This window comes from Scyliorhinus canicula, chromosome 8, assembly GCF_902713615.1.
Source record: "Scyliorhinus canicula chromosome 8, sScyCan1.1, whole genome shotgun sequence".
NCBI lineage: Eukaryota > Metazoa > Chordata > Chondrichthyes > Carcharhiniformes > Scyliorhinidae > Scyliorhinus > Scyliorhinus canicula.
This window is the reverse complement of record NC_052153.1, coordinates 189,527,157-189,544,402: the sequence shown is the minus strand read 5'-3', so window position 1 is coordinate 189,544,402 and position 17,246 is coordinate 189,527,157. Positions and strand designations below refer to the sequence as shown.

Sequence of the window (17,246 nt, the reverse complement as noted above, 5' to 3'; positions counted from 1 at the left end):
ATAGCTTTTTTTGTCTTTAAAAACCTTTTATTTTGGCTATTTTAAATATTAATTATACTTAATATACTATGCGGCCCTTTAAAATTGTGAATTTCTTTTTTTTTTAATAAACAATTTTATTGAGGTAGTTTTTGGCTTTATAAACAGTTACAGACATCATCAGAAAGAAAGCAAAAAAGGCAAAAATGTGCAAACATCCACGTACTTTCAATACTTCCACCGTAACATATTGCACAAGCCCGCTCCCCTCCCACCGGTACTACCCGCCATATTTTCCCTCCTACTCTACTCTACCCCCCCCTTCCCCCCCACCCCCTGCTGACGCTCACTCTCCTGCAAAGAAGTCAATAAATGGTTGCCACCTCCGGGTGAACCCCTGCACAGATACCCTCAAGGCGAACTTAATTTTTTCCATCCCCAGGAAACTCGACATGTCCGCAAGCCACCACTCAGTCTTCGGGGGCTTTGAGTCCCTCCACGCCAATAATATTCGTCGCCGGGCTATCAGGGAAGCAAAGGCCAACACATCGGCCTCTTTCTCCCCCTGGATGCCCGGGTCTTCCGAAACCCCAAAAATTGCCACCCCTGGACTCATCACCACCCTTGTTTTTAGCACCTGGGACATGACCCCCGCAAATCCCTCCCAGTACCCCCTCAGCTTAGGGCATGCCCAAAACATGTGAACATGGTTCGCTGGTCCTCCCGCGCACCTAGCGCATTTGTCCTCTATCCCGAAAAATTTGCTCATCCGAGCCACCGTCATATGGGCCCGGTGAACGATCTTAAATTGGATCAGCCCGAGCCTAGCACATGTCGCGGTCGAATTTACCCTACTCGGGGCCTCTGCCCACAGCCCATCCTCCATTTCCCCACCTAGCTCCTCCCATTTAAGTTTCAGTTCCTCTGTCTGGGACCCTTCCTCCCTCATGAGCACCTTATATATACCCGAGACTCTGCCCTCCCCATCTTCCCTCCTAGAGACTATTCTGTCGAGGATCCCCATTGGCGGGAGGCGCGGGAAAGATGGGACCTGTCTACGAACAAAGTCCCGCAACTGTAGGTATCTAAAATCATTTCCCCCTACCAACCCAAATTTCTCCTCCAAGCTCCTCAAACTCGCGAAGCTCCCTTCCAGGAACATATCACCCACCCTCCCCGCCCCTGCTCGCCGCCATACTCGGAACCCCCCATCTATACTGCCGGGGCCAAACCGATGGTTGTCGCAGATTGGCGCCCAGACAAACGCCCCCATCTCCCCCACATGCCTCCTCCACTGGCCCCATATCCGCAGATTCGCCACCACTACCGGGCTGGTGGTGTACTTGGTCGGCGGCAGCGGTAGAGGAGCCGTGACCAGGGCTTCTAAGCTGGAGCCCCTGCACGAAGCCGCCTCCACCCGCTCCCAAATAGACCCCGTACCCACCATCCACTTCCTTATCATAGCGATGTTGGCCGCCCAGTACTGTAATAATTGACCAGACAAAATTGTGAATTTCTGAATGTGGCCCTTGCACGGAAAAGTTTGCCCACCCCTGGGCTAGGGTCTGGCAGATGGAATACAATGTTGACAAATGTGAGGTTATCCATTTTGGTAGGAATAACAGCAAAAGGGATTATTATTTAAACGATAAAATATTAAAGCATGCCGCTGTGCAGAGAGACTTGGGTGTGCTAGTGCATGAGTCACAGAAGGTTGGTTTACAGGTGCAACAGGTGATTAAGAAGGCAAATGGAATTTTGTCCTTCATTGCTAGAGGGATGGAGTTTAAGACTAGGGAGGTTATGTTGCAATTGTATAAGGTGTTAGTGAGGCCACACCTGGAGTATTGTGTTCAGTTTTGGTCTCCTTACTTGAGAAAGGACGTACTGGCACTGGAGGGTGTGCAGAGGAGATTCACTAGGTTAATCCCAGAGCTGAAGCGGTTGGATTATGAGGAGAGGTTGAGTAGACTGGGACTGTACTCATTGGAATTTAGAAGGATGAGGGGGGATCTTATAGAAACATTTAAAATTATGAAGGGAATAGATAGGATAGATGCGGGCAGGTTGTTTCCACTGGCGGGTGAAAGCAGAACTAGGGGGCATATCCTCAAAATAAGGGGAAGTAGATTTAGGACTGAGTTTAGGAGGAACTTCTTCACCCAAAGGGTTGTGAATCTATGGAATTCCTTGCCCAGTGAAGCAGCTGAGGCTCCTTCATTACATGTTTTTAAGGTAAAGATAGATAGTGTTTTGAAGAATAAAGGGATTAAGGGTTATGGTGTTCGGGCCGGAAAGTGGAGCTGAGTCCACAAAAGATCAGCCATGATCTCATTGAATGGTGGAGCAGGCTCGAGGGGCCAGATGGCCTAATCCTGCTCCTTGTTCTTATGTTCCCTGTACTCTTTGCAAGTGCCCATTTTGAAATCGGGACGTGGCCACCCCAGGTGGCTACAGATGTCAGTCTTCAGCCGACAGATTCACTTCACATGACATCAAGAAATGGCTGAAGGCATTGGTGACAGTAAAGGCTTTGGGTCCTGACAATGTTCTGGTAATAGTACTGAAGACCTGCGCTTTAGAACTTGCTGCAGGCCTAGCCAAACTGGTCAGCACAGCTGCAGCACTGGCATCTACCTGGCAATGTGGGAAATTGTCCAGGTGTGTCCTGTACACTCGAAACAGGACAAACCCAACCCAGCTAATTACCACCCTATCAGTCTACTTTCCATCGTCAGCAAGTGATGGAAGGAGTCATCAACAGTGCTATCAAGCGGCACTTACTCAGCAATAACCTGCTCACGGACACTCAGTTTGGGTTCCACCGGGGTCATTTCCTGACCTCATTACAGCCTTGGTTCAAACATGGTCAAAAGAGCTGAATGCCAGAGGTGAGAGTGACTGAACTTGACATCAAGGCAGCATTTGACCGAATATGGCATCAAGGAGCCCTAGCTAAACTGGAGTCAATGGGAATCAGGGGGAAAACCCTCCGCTGGTTGGAGTCGTACCTGGCACAAAGAAATATGATTCTGGTGGTTGGAGGTCACTTATCTCAGCCCCAGGACATCACTGCAGGAGTTCCTCAGGTTCGTGTCATAGGCCCATCCATCTTCAGCTGCTTTGTCAATGGCCTCCCTTCCATCAGAAGTGGGGATATTTGCTGATGATTGCACATATTTGCTGATGATTGTACAATGTTCAGCACCATTCACAAGTCCACAGATAATCAGCAGTCCATGTCCAAATGCAGCAAGACCTGGACAATATCTAGGTTTGGGCTGAGAAGTGGCAATTCACATTCACCCCATTGCTAGGCAGTGGCAATGACCATCTCCTACAAGAGAGGATCTAACCATCACCCCTTGACATTCAATGGCATTACCATTGCTGGATCCCCCACAATCAACTTCCTAGGGTTACTATTGATCAGAAACTGAACTGAACTTTCCATATTAATACTGTGACCAGTAGAGCAAGTGAAAGGGCGAGGAATCCTACAGCGAGTAATTCCCCTCCTGGACCCCCCCCCCCCCCCCCCCCCCCCCCTCCAAAAGCCTGTCCACCATCTACAAGGCATGAGTCAGCAGTGTAACAAAATACTTTCCACTTGCCTGGATCAGTGCAGCTCCAACAACATTCAAGAAGCTCGACACCATCCAGGACAAAGCAGCCCACTTGATTGCTCCCCCTTCCACAAACATTCAAACCCTCCACCATCGACAGACAGTGATGGCTGTGTGTACCATCTACAAGATGCACTGCGGAAACTCGCCAAGGTTCCTTAGACAGCATCTTCCAAACCCATGTCCACTACCATTCAGAAGGACAAGAGCAGCAGATACCTGGGAACTCCATCACCTGGAGGTTCCCCTCCAGGTCATTCACCACCCGACTTCACTGTCCCTGGGTCAAAATCCTGAACTCTCTCCCTAACAGCACAGTGGGTGTACCTACACCTCCGGGACTGCAGCAGTTCAAGAAGGCAATTCACCACCACCTTCTGCAGGGCAACTAGGGATGCACAATAAATGCTCCACCCCAATGCTCCAGAGCGGCATATCAGTTTGAGAGGGAATGCCTACAAGGGAAACCTGCACTACCTTCTTGAGTCTTTTGCTGTTCCTGATGGTCACCCATTCCCTTTCTGTCTGTACAATCCTCACCTGCAATGTGCCCACCTCGCTAAAACACACTATCCATGACTTCCTCTGCATTGCTGAAATCGTGTTATCGCGAAGCTGCATTTGTACACACCTTGTGCACACACAATCACTTATTTCCCACATTGTGCAGGAGTAGCATATCACGGGTCTGAGGTCTCCATGACATCCCTCGATTAAACTAGTTACTCCCTTTTTTTAAATTGCATTAGCTAGGGGCCTTATTTGCTTTAGCTAGGAACCTTGTTTCTTACCAAACATTTTTATTATAATTGTACAGTACTCTTCTATATTCCTTTTATTTAGTCTCTACCTTTAGTATTAAGCAATGAATTACTTCAATATATTGAAAATACTCACTGGGACTTGCTGACCAATCAGCAGCTTTAGTTGGTCCCATGTCACTTTCTGAACGGTTTGTAGTTGATTATTTTTGGAAATAATTATTTCCTGGCACTTGTGCGGCACAGTAGCACAGTGGTTAGCACTGTTGCTTCACAACGTCAGGAACCCAGGTTTGATTCCCAGTTTGGGTCACTGTCTGTGCGGAGTCTGAACATTCTCCCTGTGTCTGCGTGGGTTTCCTCCGGGTGCTCCGGTTTCCTCCCACAAGTCCCGAAAGATGTGCTTGTTAGGTGAATTGGACGTTCTGAATTCTCCCTCGGTGTACCCAAACAGGTGCCAGAGTATGAAGACTAGGGGGATTTTCACAGTAACTTCATTACAGTGTTAATATGAGCCTACTTGTGACACTAATAAAGATTATTATTATTCTTATTATGTCACTTGCTACTTGTCAGGCCACATCTGGATATTGCCCAGGTCTAGCCGCATTTAAACACTGACATCTTCAGTATCTGAGCAGTCACGAATGGTGCTGGTCATTGTGCAATCATCAGTGAACATCGCCACTTATGACCTTATGATGGAAGAAAGGTCATTGACGAAGCAACAAAAGATGATTAAGCGTAGGACGTTCCCCTGAGGAACTCCTGCAATGAATTCTTGGAGTTGAGATGACTGACTTCCAAATAACCACATCCAAGGAAGATGATTGTGGTACAATACCCCACCACCCCCTCGGTTCACATTGACTCCAGTTTTACCAGGGGTCTTTGACCCACTCCAGTCCAACGCTGCTTTAATATTAACAATAATTCAATATTTAATTTAATATGTCACCTCTCCTCTCTTGAGTTCATCTCTTTTGTTCATGTTTGAACCTAGGCTGTAATGAGATCAGGAGCTGTCTCTGGCAGAACCCAAATTGAGCATCAGTAAGCAGGTTATTGCTGAGCAAGTGCCACTTGATGATGGCCCCTTCCATCACTTTACTGATGACCGAGAGTAGACAGTAAATGTCTGGATTGCATTTGTCCTGCTTTATGTGTATGGGACATAACTAGGCAATTTTCCTACATTGCCGGCTAGATGCCATGGCTGTAGCTGTACTGGAACAGCTTCGTTAGGGTCGCGGCAAGTTCTGGAGTACTGTCTTCAGTACTATTCCCAGAATATTGTCAGGGCCCACAGCTTTTGCAGTATCCAGAGTCTTCAGCTGTTTCTTGATATCTCCAATAAATCAAATTGTTTGCAGACTGACATCCATGACCCTGGAGGAGGCTGAGATGGATCATCCACTTGGCACTTCTGGCTGAAAATTGTAGCAAATACTAACGCCTTATCTCTTGTACTGATGTGCCAGGCTGGGGGATATGCTGGGCCATGAGGTTGCAGGTTGTCTCTCGAGTACAATTCTGCTGCTGGTGGTGGCCCACAGCACCTCATGGATGCCCAATCTTGAGTTGCTGGATCTGTTCAAATTCTATCCCATTTAGCATGGTGGGAGTGCCACAGAACATGATGGGGGGTTTAGTTAATATGAAGATGGGACCTTGCCTCCCCAAGGACTGTGCAGTGGTCACTCCCACCGATATTTTCATGGGTGATGCATTGTGGCACGCAGGGTGAGGTTTAGTGTGGTTTTCCCCTTTTTGGTTCCCTCACAGCTTGCCACGTATCCAATTTAGCGGCCATGTCCTTTCGGACTTAACCAGCTTGGTCAGGAGTGGATCTACCAGCTTCTCTTGGTGATGGACATTGAAATCCCCCACCCAGAGTATATTCTGCACCCTTGCCACCTTCCGTGCTTCCTTTAAATGGTGTTGTGTCTTCAGGCGATTCTCTTCACGTAATATAAGAAATGGCTGAAGGCGCTAGATACTGCTTAGTCTATTATCCTGACAACATTTCACCAACAGTGCTGAAGATTTGTGCTCCAGAACCAGCAGTGTCCTGAGCTGTGTTGGTCCATTACAGCTAAAATACTGGCATCTACCTGACCATAATGAAATGAAAATCGCATATTGTCACAAGTAGGCTTCAAATGAAGTTACTGTGAAAAGCTCCTAGTCGCCACATTCCAACGTACCAGGGAGGCTGGTACAGGAATTGGACCGTGCTGCTGGCCTGCCTTGGTCTGCTTTAAATGCCAGCGATTTAGCCCTGTGCTAAACTAGCCCCTTAAAGTGCCCAGGTATGGCCTTTACGCAAAAAGCCGGACAAACCCAACCCAGCCAATTACTATTCGATCAGTCAACTCTCAATCATCAGTCTAGTCATGCAAGGTGTCATGGACAAAAGAGCTGAGCTCAAGGTGAGAGCAACTGCCCTTGACATCAAGGTGTCATGAGACCACATGTGGCATCCAGGAGCCCTGGCAAAACTGGCATCAACAAGAACCAGTGGGAAAGGTTCCTGCTGGTTGGAATCATACCGAGCACAAAGGAAAATGGTTGTTGTCAATCATCTCAGTCCTAAGACATCACTGCCGGGAGTGCCTTGGGATAGTGTCCTAAGCCTAATCTCTTCTGCTGCCTCATCAGTGACCTTCACTCCATCATAAGGTCAGAAGTGGGGATGTTCGCCAGTAACTGCACATAGTTGAATAACCTGCTTGAGCTTGTTTGTATTTTTTGGCAGATCTGCTTGCCCCAGGACTTCCTCAGGAACAATTAGCTGCCCCATTTGCATGGATGGTTATACAGAGGTAAGAGACATCTGTGGAGAAATGAAATTGTTCTGCCTTCCTGGCAAGGCAGCTATTTAGATAATAATACCCAGAGTATGACGGGAAGGGACAAAGCGTACCAACCGAAAAACAAAGCAGCAAATAGGATCAAAGGGGGGAAAGAATAGTATTAGGGCAAAATTAATGGCTCTTTACTTAAATACACGTAGCATTCAGCACAAAATAAATGAATTAACAGCACAAATTGAGGTTAACGGGTATGATCTTGTAGACGTTACAAGGAGATCAGAGGTGGGACTTGAGTATTCAGGTGTGTGTGGCTTTTCATAAGGGGAGGAAGGAAAGGGCAGTCAGTAGGTTTGTTAGTACGAGATGCAATAAATACGACAGCAAGAAATTATCTTTGATCTTAAGATGTAGACTCCCTGTGGATGGAGGTAAGAAATAACAAGGGGAAGAAGACAATGGTGGGAGTTAGTCTCTTAGCCCCTAATAGTAGCTATACTCTAGGACAGAGAATAAATCAGGAAATGATGAGGGTATGTACATTAAACATGTGTGACTTTAACCTTCAAGTGGATTGGGAAAATCAAAATGGCAGAGGTAGCCATGAGGAAGCATTCAGAGTGTATTCGGAACAGTTACCTACAACAATATGTTGTGGATCCAACCGGGAATCTTGATATTTTGGATCTGGTGATGTGTATTGAGGCAGGTTTAATAAACCGTCTCAGAGTAAAAGATCTCCAAAGGAAATTGTGACCATACGCAGTAGAATTTGCCCTTCAGCTTGAGAATGATAACTTGGGTCAGAAACAACTGTCCTGAACTTGAATAAAGATAATTACAAAGCAATGAGTGAAGAGTGGACTGGGAACGGATTTTAGCAGGAAAGACGGTTGATCAACGATGGCAAATGTTTCTGAAAATAGTTCATGACTCACACAAAGAAATATCCCACTGAGGAAGAAGGATTCTAGGAAGGGAATAAATCATAGAACAAAGAAAAGTATAGCACAGGAACAGGCCCTTCTGTCCTCCAAGCCTGTGCCGACCGTGTTGCCCGTCTTAACTAAAATCTTCTACATTTCTGGGGTCTGTATCCCTCTTTTCCCAGAGAGAGGTGTACAGGTCCACAGGTCACTGAAAAGAGCAACGCAGGTGGAGAAGATAGTCAAGAAGGCATACGGCATGCTTACCTTAATTGGCCGGGGCATTGAGTATAAAAATTGGCAGGTCATGTTGCAGCTGTATAGAACCTTAGTTAGGCCACATTTGGAGTATAGTGTTCAATTCTGGTCGCCACACTATCAGAAGGATGTGGAGGCTTTAGAGAGGGTATAGAAGAGATTTACCAGGATCTTGCCTGGTATGGAAGGCATTCGCTATGAGGAGAGGTTGAATGAACTCTGTTTGTTCTCACTGGAACGTCGGAGGTTGAGGGGCGACCTCTCTAACTGTCAATACTCTTAAGGGTTCTACCATTCACTGTATATTCCCTACCTTCCAAAATGTATTACCTCACATTTGTCCGGATTAAACTCCATCTGCCATCTCTCCGCCCAAGTCTCCAAACGATCTAAATCCTACTGTATCCTCTGACAGTCTTCATCGCTATCCACAATTCCACCAACCTTTATGTCGTCCGCAAACTTACTAATCAGACCAGTTGCATTTTCCTCCAAATCATTTATATATACTACGAACAGCAAAGGTCCCAGCAATGGTCCCTGCAGAACACCATTAGTCACAGCCCTCCAATCAGAAAAGCACCCTTCCATTGCTACTCTCTGCCTTCTATGACCGAGTCAGTTCTGTATCCATCTTGCCAGCTCACCTCTGATTCCGTGTGACTTCACCTTTTTGTACTAGTCTGCCATGAGGGATCTTGCCAAAGGCCTTACTAAAGTCATCCATGGTTAACCAAGGAAGTGAGCGATAGTATTAAACTGAAAGAAAAAGCATGCAATGTGGCAAAGATTAGTGGTAAACCAGAGGATTTGGAAAGTTTTAAAAACCAACAAAAGCTGACCAAAAAAATAAAGAGGGAGACAATAAACTGAGGGTAAACTAGCAAGTAATATAAAAATGAACAGCAAGTGTTTCTTTAAATATATAAAAAGGAATAGAGAAGTCAAAGTGAACATAGGCCCAGTAGAGAATGACACTGGGGAAGTAATAATGGGGAACCAGGAAACGGCAACGGTATTAAATAAATACTTTGCATTAGTCCTCGTGGTAGATGATGCTAATAGCATTCCAAAAATACTAAATAACCAAAGGGCAAAAGTGGGGAAGGAAATAAATATAACTATCATTCACAAAAAAAGTACTAGGAAAACTGCACGGTAGCACAGTGGTTAGCACTGTTGCTTCACAGTGCCAGGGACCCTGGTTCGATTCCAGGCTTGGGTGACTGTGCGGAGTCTGTACATTCTCCCCGTGTCTGCATGGGTTTCCTCCGGGCGTCCGATTTCCTCCCACAAGTCCCGAAAGACGCGCTGTTAGGTGAATTGGGCATTCTGAATTCTCCCTCTGTGTACCTGAACAGGTACCTGAATGTGGTGACTAGGGGCTTTTCACAGTAACTTTATTGCAGTATTAATGTAAGCCTGCTTGTGCCACCAATAAAGTTTATTATTAATGGGGCTGAATGCTAATAGGTCCCCTCGACCTGATGGGCTGAGATAGATCATGCACTGGTAGTAATCTTCCAAAAATCCTGAAATTCTGGAAAAGCCCCAATAGATTAGAAAACTGCAAAAAGGGAAGGAGACAAAAAACAGGTAACTAGCTTGGCATTTGTCATTGTGAAAATAGTGTAGTCCATTATAAAGGATGTAATAACAGAGCATTTAGAAATACATAATATAATCAAACAGAGTCAGCATGGTCGAATGAAGGGGAAATTATGCCTACCAAATTTATTAAAACTCTTTTGAGGTGGTAACAAGCAGAATAAGTAAAGGGGAGCCAACATATGTAATGTACTTGGATTTCCGAAAGGCGTTTGATAAGCTGCCATATAAAAGGTTACTGCAAGGTAAGAGCTGATGGTGTTGGGGTAATAGATTACCCTGGATGCAGCATTGGCTAATTGACAGGAAGGAAGAGTTGGGATATATGGGTGATTTTCAGTTTGGCCAACTATAATGAGTGGAATGTCACAGGGATCAGTACTAGCCTCAACTAGTTCTGATCTATGTTAATTACCTAGAAGAGTGGGTTTTATTTTTAGCCAAATTTGCTGGCGATAGAGGTAGGAAAACAAGTTGTGAGGTGGATACCAAGTTTTCACAAAGATGTACAGAAAAATTTCCACTACCATCACCCTACCAACCGCACCACTCTCAACTGGAATTCTGAGGTAGAGTCTGTTGGACCTGTCAAACTCACTGGTAATCGTTATTGGTGGCTTGCCCTCACTCCAATCTTGCCCCCCCCCCCCCCCCGTGCCGCTCACTCAATTTGTGCACCCCCACCCCTCGAGGCCTGAAGATCCACATGGTCATTCTGAGGCACTCATTGAATGATGACGCAGGACCTACCTACAATTGACCGGCACCCACCCATTCCTGGAGCGTGCCGAATGACTGATTTTCCTGTGTGGAGAGGATAGGTCAAGTGAGTGGGCCAAAGAATTTGGCACTTCAGCAGGAAGAATAGAAAAAACATTATATTATTTAAATTGAGAAAGACTATAGAATGCTGAAGTACAGAAGAATTCAGGTGCCCTTGTCCGTGAATCACCATGTTGACGTGCACGTACAGTAAGTAATTAGGAAGACGGGTAGAATGTTGATGTTAAGGAAGTCTTGCTACAACTGTATAGACATTGGTGAGACCATGCTGAGAAATACGGTGTACATTTTTGGTCTCTTATTCCAAGAGAGAAATGTTTACATTGAAAGCAGTTCAGGGAAGCTTGACTAGATTGGGATGTTTTATGAGGAACGGTTGAGCAGGTTGGGTTCTTATTGGTGTTTTGAAGAATTGAGAGGTGGTCATAATGAAACATAGTAAGAAGTCTTACAACACCAGGTTAAAGTCCAACAGGTTTGTTTCAAACACGAGCTTTTGGAGCCCTGCTCCTACCTCGGGTGAATGGAGAGGTATGTTCCAGAAACATTTATAAAGACAAAGCCAGAGATGCCAGACAATGCTTGGAATGCGAGCATTTGCGGGTAATCAATTCATTACAGATCCAGACAACTCAACAACCAGGAACACTACAGACAGTTACCCGCAGATCCAACTAAGGAACACATCCGCCAACTCAACAGACTGATCAAGACCTTGGATCCAGACCTTCAGAGCACCCTACGTGCTCTCATCCCACGTACTCCCCGCATTGGAGATCTCTACTGCCTCCCAAAAATACACAAGGCCAACACACCAGGCCGTCCTATCGTATCAGGCAATGGGACCCTGTGCGAGAACCTCTCTGGCCACATCGAAGGCATCGTGAAACCCATCGTACAAGGTACACCCAGCTTCTGTTGCGACACAACGGACTTCCTACAGAAACTCAGCACCCATGGACCAGTTGAACCAGGAACATTCCTCGTCACAATGGATGTCTCGGCACTCTACACCAGCATCCCCCATGACGACGGCATTGCTGCAACAGCCTCAGTCCTCAACACCGACAACTGCCAATCTCCAGACGCAATTCTGCAACTCATCCACTTCATTCTAGATCACAACGTCTTCACCTTCGACAAAAAATTCTTCATCCAGACGCATGGAACAGCCATGGGGACCAAATTCGCACCTCAATATGCCAACATCTTCATGCACAAGTTTGAACAAGACTTCCTCCCGCACAGGACCTTCAACCGATGTTATACACCAGATAAATCGATTACATTATTTTCCTTTGGACCCACAGTGAAGAATCACTGAAACGACTACACGATGAGATCAATAAGTTCCATCCCACCATCAGACTCACATGGACTATTCTCCAAATTCAGTTGCATTCTTGGACACGCTCATCTCCATCAAGGACGGTCACCTCAGCACTTCGCTTTACCACAAGCCCACGGATAACCTCACGATGCTCCACTTCTCCAGTTTTCACCCGAAACACATTAAAGAAGCCATCCCTTATGGACAAGCCCTCCGTATACACGGGATCTGCTCAGACGAGGAGGAGCGTAACAGACACCTACAGATGCTGAAAGATGCCCTCGTACGAACGGGATATGGCGCTCGACTCATCGATCGACAGTTCCAACGCACCACAGCAAAGAACCGCACCGACCTCCTCAGAAGACAAACACAGGACACAACCAACAGAGTACCCTTCGTCGTCCAGTACTTTCGTGGGGCGGAGAAACTACGACATCATCTTCGCAGCCTTCAACACGTCATCAATGAAGATGAACATCTTGCCATGGTCATCCCCACACCCCCACTACTTGCCTTCAAACAACCGCGCAACGTCAAACAAACCATTGTTTGCAGCAAATTACCCAGCCTTCAGAACAGCGACCACGACACCACACAACCCTGCCAGAGCAATCTCTGCAAGACATGCCAGATCATCGACATGGATACCACCATTACACGTGGAAACACCACCCACCAGGTACGCGGCACATATTCGTGCGACTCGACCAATGTAGTCTACCTCATACGCTGCAGGAAAGGATGTCCCGAAGCGTGGTACATTGGCGAGACCATGCAGACACTGCGACAACGAATGAACGGGCATCGTGCGACAATTACCAGGCAGGAATGTTCCCTTCCAGTCGGGGAACACTTCAGCAGTCGAGGGCATTCAGCCTCTGATCTCCGGGTAAGCGTTCTCCAAGGCGGTCTTCAGGACACGCAACAACACAGAATTGCCGAGCAAAAACTTATACCTAAGTTCCGCACGCATGAGTGCGGCCTCAACCGGGATCTTGGATTCATGTCGCATTACATTCACCCCCCATCATCTGGCCTGGACTTGCAAAATCCTATTTCACAATTCACACCTCTTTAACCTGGGATTACCCCTATCTCTGGATCTGTAATGATTTGATTACCCGCAAATGCTCGCATTCCAAGCATTGTCTGGCATCTCTGACTTTGTCTATATAAATGTTTCTGGAACATACCTCGCCATTCACCTGAGGAAGGAGCTGCGCTCCGAAAGCTCGTGCTTGAAACAAACCTGTTGGACTTTAACCTGGTGTTGTAAGACTTACTGTGCTTACCCCAGTCCAACGCCGGCATCTCCACATCCTAATGAAACATGTAAGAGTCTGAGGGCGTTTGACAGGGTTGGATACGGAGAGGATGTTTCTCCGTGTGGGGGAATCTAGAACTAGGGGGCACACTTTCCAAACAATTGGGGTCTCGTTTGAGACCAAGACTAGGAGGAAATATTTCTCGGGAAGGTTTTTAGTCTGGAATTCCCTTTCCCAGAGAGCAGTGGGAGCTGGGTCGCTGAATAGATTCGAGGCCGATCCGACAGAATTCTGATTGATGAGGCAGAAGTTGAGGGTTCTGGGTGAGGGGGAGTTGCAGAAAGCAGAGTGGGGGTTTGGCCACAACTCAGACCTGCCACAATCTTGCTTGAGGGGCCAAATGGCCTGCTCCGGTTGTTGATACTTGTGTTTAAAAAATATACGTATATTGTTTTTGATCCTGTCTAGATTGTCCAAAGTGGGAGGCTTATCGTCTCGACTAAATGTGGTCACATCTTCTGCAGCCAGTGTATCCGGGACAGTCTCAAAAATTCACACACGTGTCCGACCTGTAGAAAGAAATTGAACTCTCGCCAGTACCATCCCATTTACATTTGACTGTGAGGTCGTCGTCCTTAACTTTATGTAACTGACACAGCGTCAGCCACCTTGAAATCCTCTCCCGTTCTTCAGCTTTCTATTCCGAAACGGGCAACCCCTTGTCGGAGACGGAAATGAGTTTGCAGGATGCAGGAAAGCACGCATTGTCGACTGAACATCCGTCACCGCGTGATCCTGTGAAGAATTTGATCCTGTGAAGAATTTAGAATGGTATTTGGGGGGGGGGGGGAGGAGGAGGAGGGGGGTGGGAGTGGAGAGGGAAGGTGAGAAATACAACAAAGCACCAGCATATTCCAATCACCAACTAAACTCCCATGTGTGTTTTGTATGTGTTTCTCTTTCTTTGTCCTCCCTCTCTTTTCTCTCTTCCCTGACCCCCCCCCCTCCCCGGTTCACTGAAAGGTAATCACTGCACAAGATTTGTCACCCTGCTGTGTACAGGTGGCGTTCCATTGTGTTGACTTGCAAGCTATTTCCGCTAATGGACCCTGCTAATGTACAGATCAGTATTAAGGGCTGCGGTTTTGGTCTGATTCTGGCTCGTGTCCCTGGTGTACAGCAAGTGGTGCCTTTTTTCTTTCAACTGTGTGCGCATCGTGGTCTGTGGAAAACGCCATGACAGTGTGCGGTATATAAATGGAGTGGTTAAGCAGGGTGGCGGGGGTTGTGTACCATTAATGCAATTAGAAGTTGAATGAGGAACACAAGCTTTTGATTACTCCTGCTCAGGAAATCTTTCAAAGCCTTACATGTGCTGAAGGTTGGGATTCAGAAATTGATATTAAAGAGAGCAGGGAATACTCTATGCATGATTTTAGGCTTCCCTCTATTTTGGGAATATCTTGCTGTTTTTTTTTTCCTTCAATCTTTTATTATAACTGAGGTCTGAGCCACCAGTATCTTTGACCAAAAGTTCCCAGAATGATACTTTGTACATCCGGCTGCTCCTTGTCTTGGCGATGACAGGTACCTGGCAATTGCAGCTGTGAGGAAACCAATCAAATTTCGTGTGTTGAAATTCCGATATCTTTCCAAAAAAACAATAAAGATGAAATTTGTTTTTAAAAATGCTCCAATGAAAGTATTTTGAGTAATTGGTGGAATATTTGTTTTCATTGCCTATGAACCTTTGTGCAGAGTGATGCTTTATCGATGTGGGTAGTTTACTGTTCAACAATGTCCTGTGTCCGCAACCTCTTGTCAGTTCTGATGCTGCCTTTGTTCCCCTAAAGATGGGCAAAATTTCTGGGGGGAAAGTCGGGGGCTAAAAAAATTAATAAAGTATTAGTCCCTGAATGATTCCTTCCCATTTTGTCTCCTTTTCAGCTTAATTTCTTCCTCCCTTCCGCTTAGTGCCTAAGCAGTGTTTAACTATCTCTTCTAATGGTATCTTGTGCATGCGCTCTCAGCCTTTGCTTTCATTTAATTACAGGTAAGAAGTTGGCTATAACGTTAATTTCTTGCTGAATTTCTGTGAGCACTAGCGTTTGTGCGGTGAGAGGTATGGACCACATCAGCCCAGCCACCTCCTTCCTGCAACAACATCGAATGTAATTGGCTCACTGGCTTTATCATGGCTAAATCCCCCGCCATCAACATCCTGGGGGTTACCATTGACAGAAACTGAACTCTACCAGCCATTTCTGAGCCGGTCAGACGCTGGGAATTCTGCGGTGAAAAACTCGCCTTTTGAATCCCCAAAACTTGTTCAGCATCTACAAGGCATCAGTCAGGAACATGATGGAATGCACTCCACTTGCCTGGATGAATGCCGCTCCAGCAACACTTAAGCTGAACATCATCAAGGCCTAAGTAACCACCTTAACTGTTCACTCTCTCCACCACCGTGGCAGCACGGTAGCATTGTGGATAGCACAATTGCTTCACAGCTCCAGGGTCCCAGGTTCGATTCCTGCTTGGGTCACTCTCTGTGCGGAGTCTGCACATCCTCCCCGTGTGTGCGTGGGTTTCCTCCCACAGTCCAAAGATGTGCAGGTTAGGTGGATTGGCCATGATAAATTACCCTTAGTGTCCAAAATTGCCCTCAGTGTTGGGTGGGGTTATGGGGATAGGGTGGAGGTGTTGACCTTGGGTAGGGTGCTCTTTCCAAGATCCGGTGCAGACTCGATGGGCCGAATGGCCTCCCTCTGCACTGTTAATTCTATTTACCATTGACACACTGTGGCAGTCGTGTGTTCTGTCTGCAAGATGCCCTGCAGCAACTCGCCAAGTCTCTGTCGACAGCACTTTCCAAATCCGTGAACTCTACCATCGAGAAGGGCAAGGGCAGCCGACACATGGGAACACCACCACCTGCAAGTTCCCATCCAAGCCACTCACCATCCTGACTTGGAATTATATCGCTGTTCCTTCACTGTCTCAAAATCCTGGAATCCCCTTCCTAACAGCACTGTGGATGTACCTATGCTGCATCAATTGCAGCAGTTCCAGAAAGTGGCTCGCTGCCTTGAGTCCTCCCCCTCCATCCTGGTATTAAAGCAGCTTTGCATTGAATGAGTACAGTCAGCAGCAACACTCTGAAATTGAATAGCATCAAGGACCCATTTTATAAGTCTCCTGTGAAAAGGGATTTCCATCCTTTTTAGCTTTGGGAATCATAGTGGAGTTGGTTGGAAGTAGGTATGGGAACTGAACCCACGCTGCTAGCCATGTTCTGAATCACAAACCAGCTATCAAACTATCACACTGAGCTAAGATTGGCTGGATTATACCGATCAATACTGTATTATACCGATCAATATGTGTACGGTGGTTAGCACTGCTGCTTCACAGCTCCAGGGACCTGGGTTCGCTTCTGACCTCGGGTGACTGTGTGGAGTCTGCATATTCTCCCCGTGTCTGCATGTTTTTCCTCCAGATACTCCGGTTTCCTCCTACAGTCCAAAGATGTGCCGGTCACGTGGATTGGGCATGATAAATTGTCCCTTAGTAGCTAACGGGTGAGTTGGGGTTACGGGGATAGGGTGGCTGATTGGAGGGTAGTGCAGACTCGATGGGTGAAATGGCCTCCTGCACTGTAAGGATTTTCCGATCAGCAATTTGAGCATCCAGTGTTATACAACTGGGCATCCAAAATGCTGATGGGCATTGTGTTTTACATTAAACTGACCAAAAGAGACAGGTTATATATGTTCAGGATTATAGTTGAGCTACAAAATGTTCCATGTTGGTAAGCAATAATTGTCTCTTTTTTTTCTCTTTTAATTCTGATGTTTCAGTTTAGGTTGAAAGCTCTTGGGCGGATTCTCCGTC

The 17,246-nt window shown here is 46.4% G+C and overlaps 1 protein-coding gene across 3 annotated transcripts in view; it reads left to right on the top strand.

Moving 5' to 3' along the window:
• rnf4 (ring finger protein 4) overlaps positions 1-15,043 on the top strand; it is a 61,348-nt gene extending 46,305 nt beyond the window's left edge. For all 3 annotated transcript variants that reach the window (XM_038805885.1, XM_038805887.1, XM_038805886.1), the window contains exons 7-8: positions 7,125-7,191; positions 13,821-15,043. In XM_038805885.1, the coding sequence (XP_038661813.1) occupies positions 7,125-7,191; positions 13,821-13,970 (217 nt within the window). In that variant the 3' untranslated portion in view covers positions 13,971-15,043. The remainder of the gene's footprint in view (positions 1-7,124; positions 7,192-13,820) is intronic.
• Positions 15,044-17,246: the final 2,203 nt, after the last annotated feature.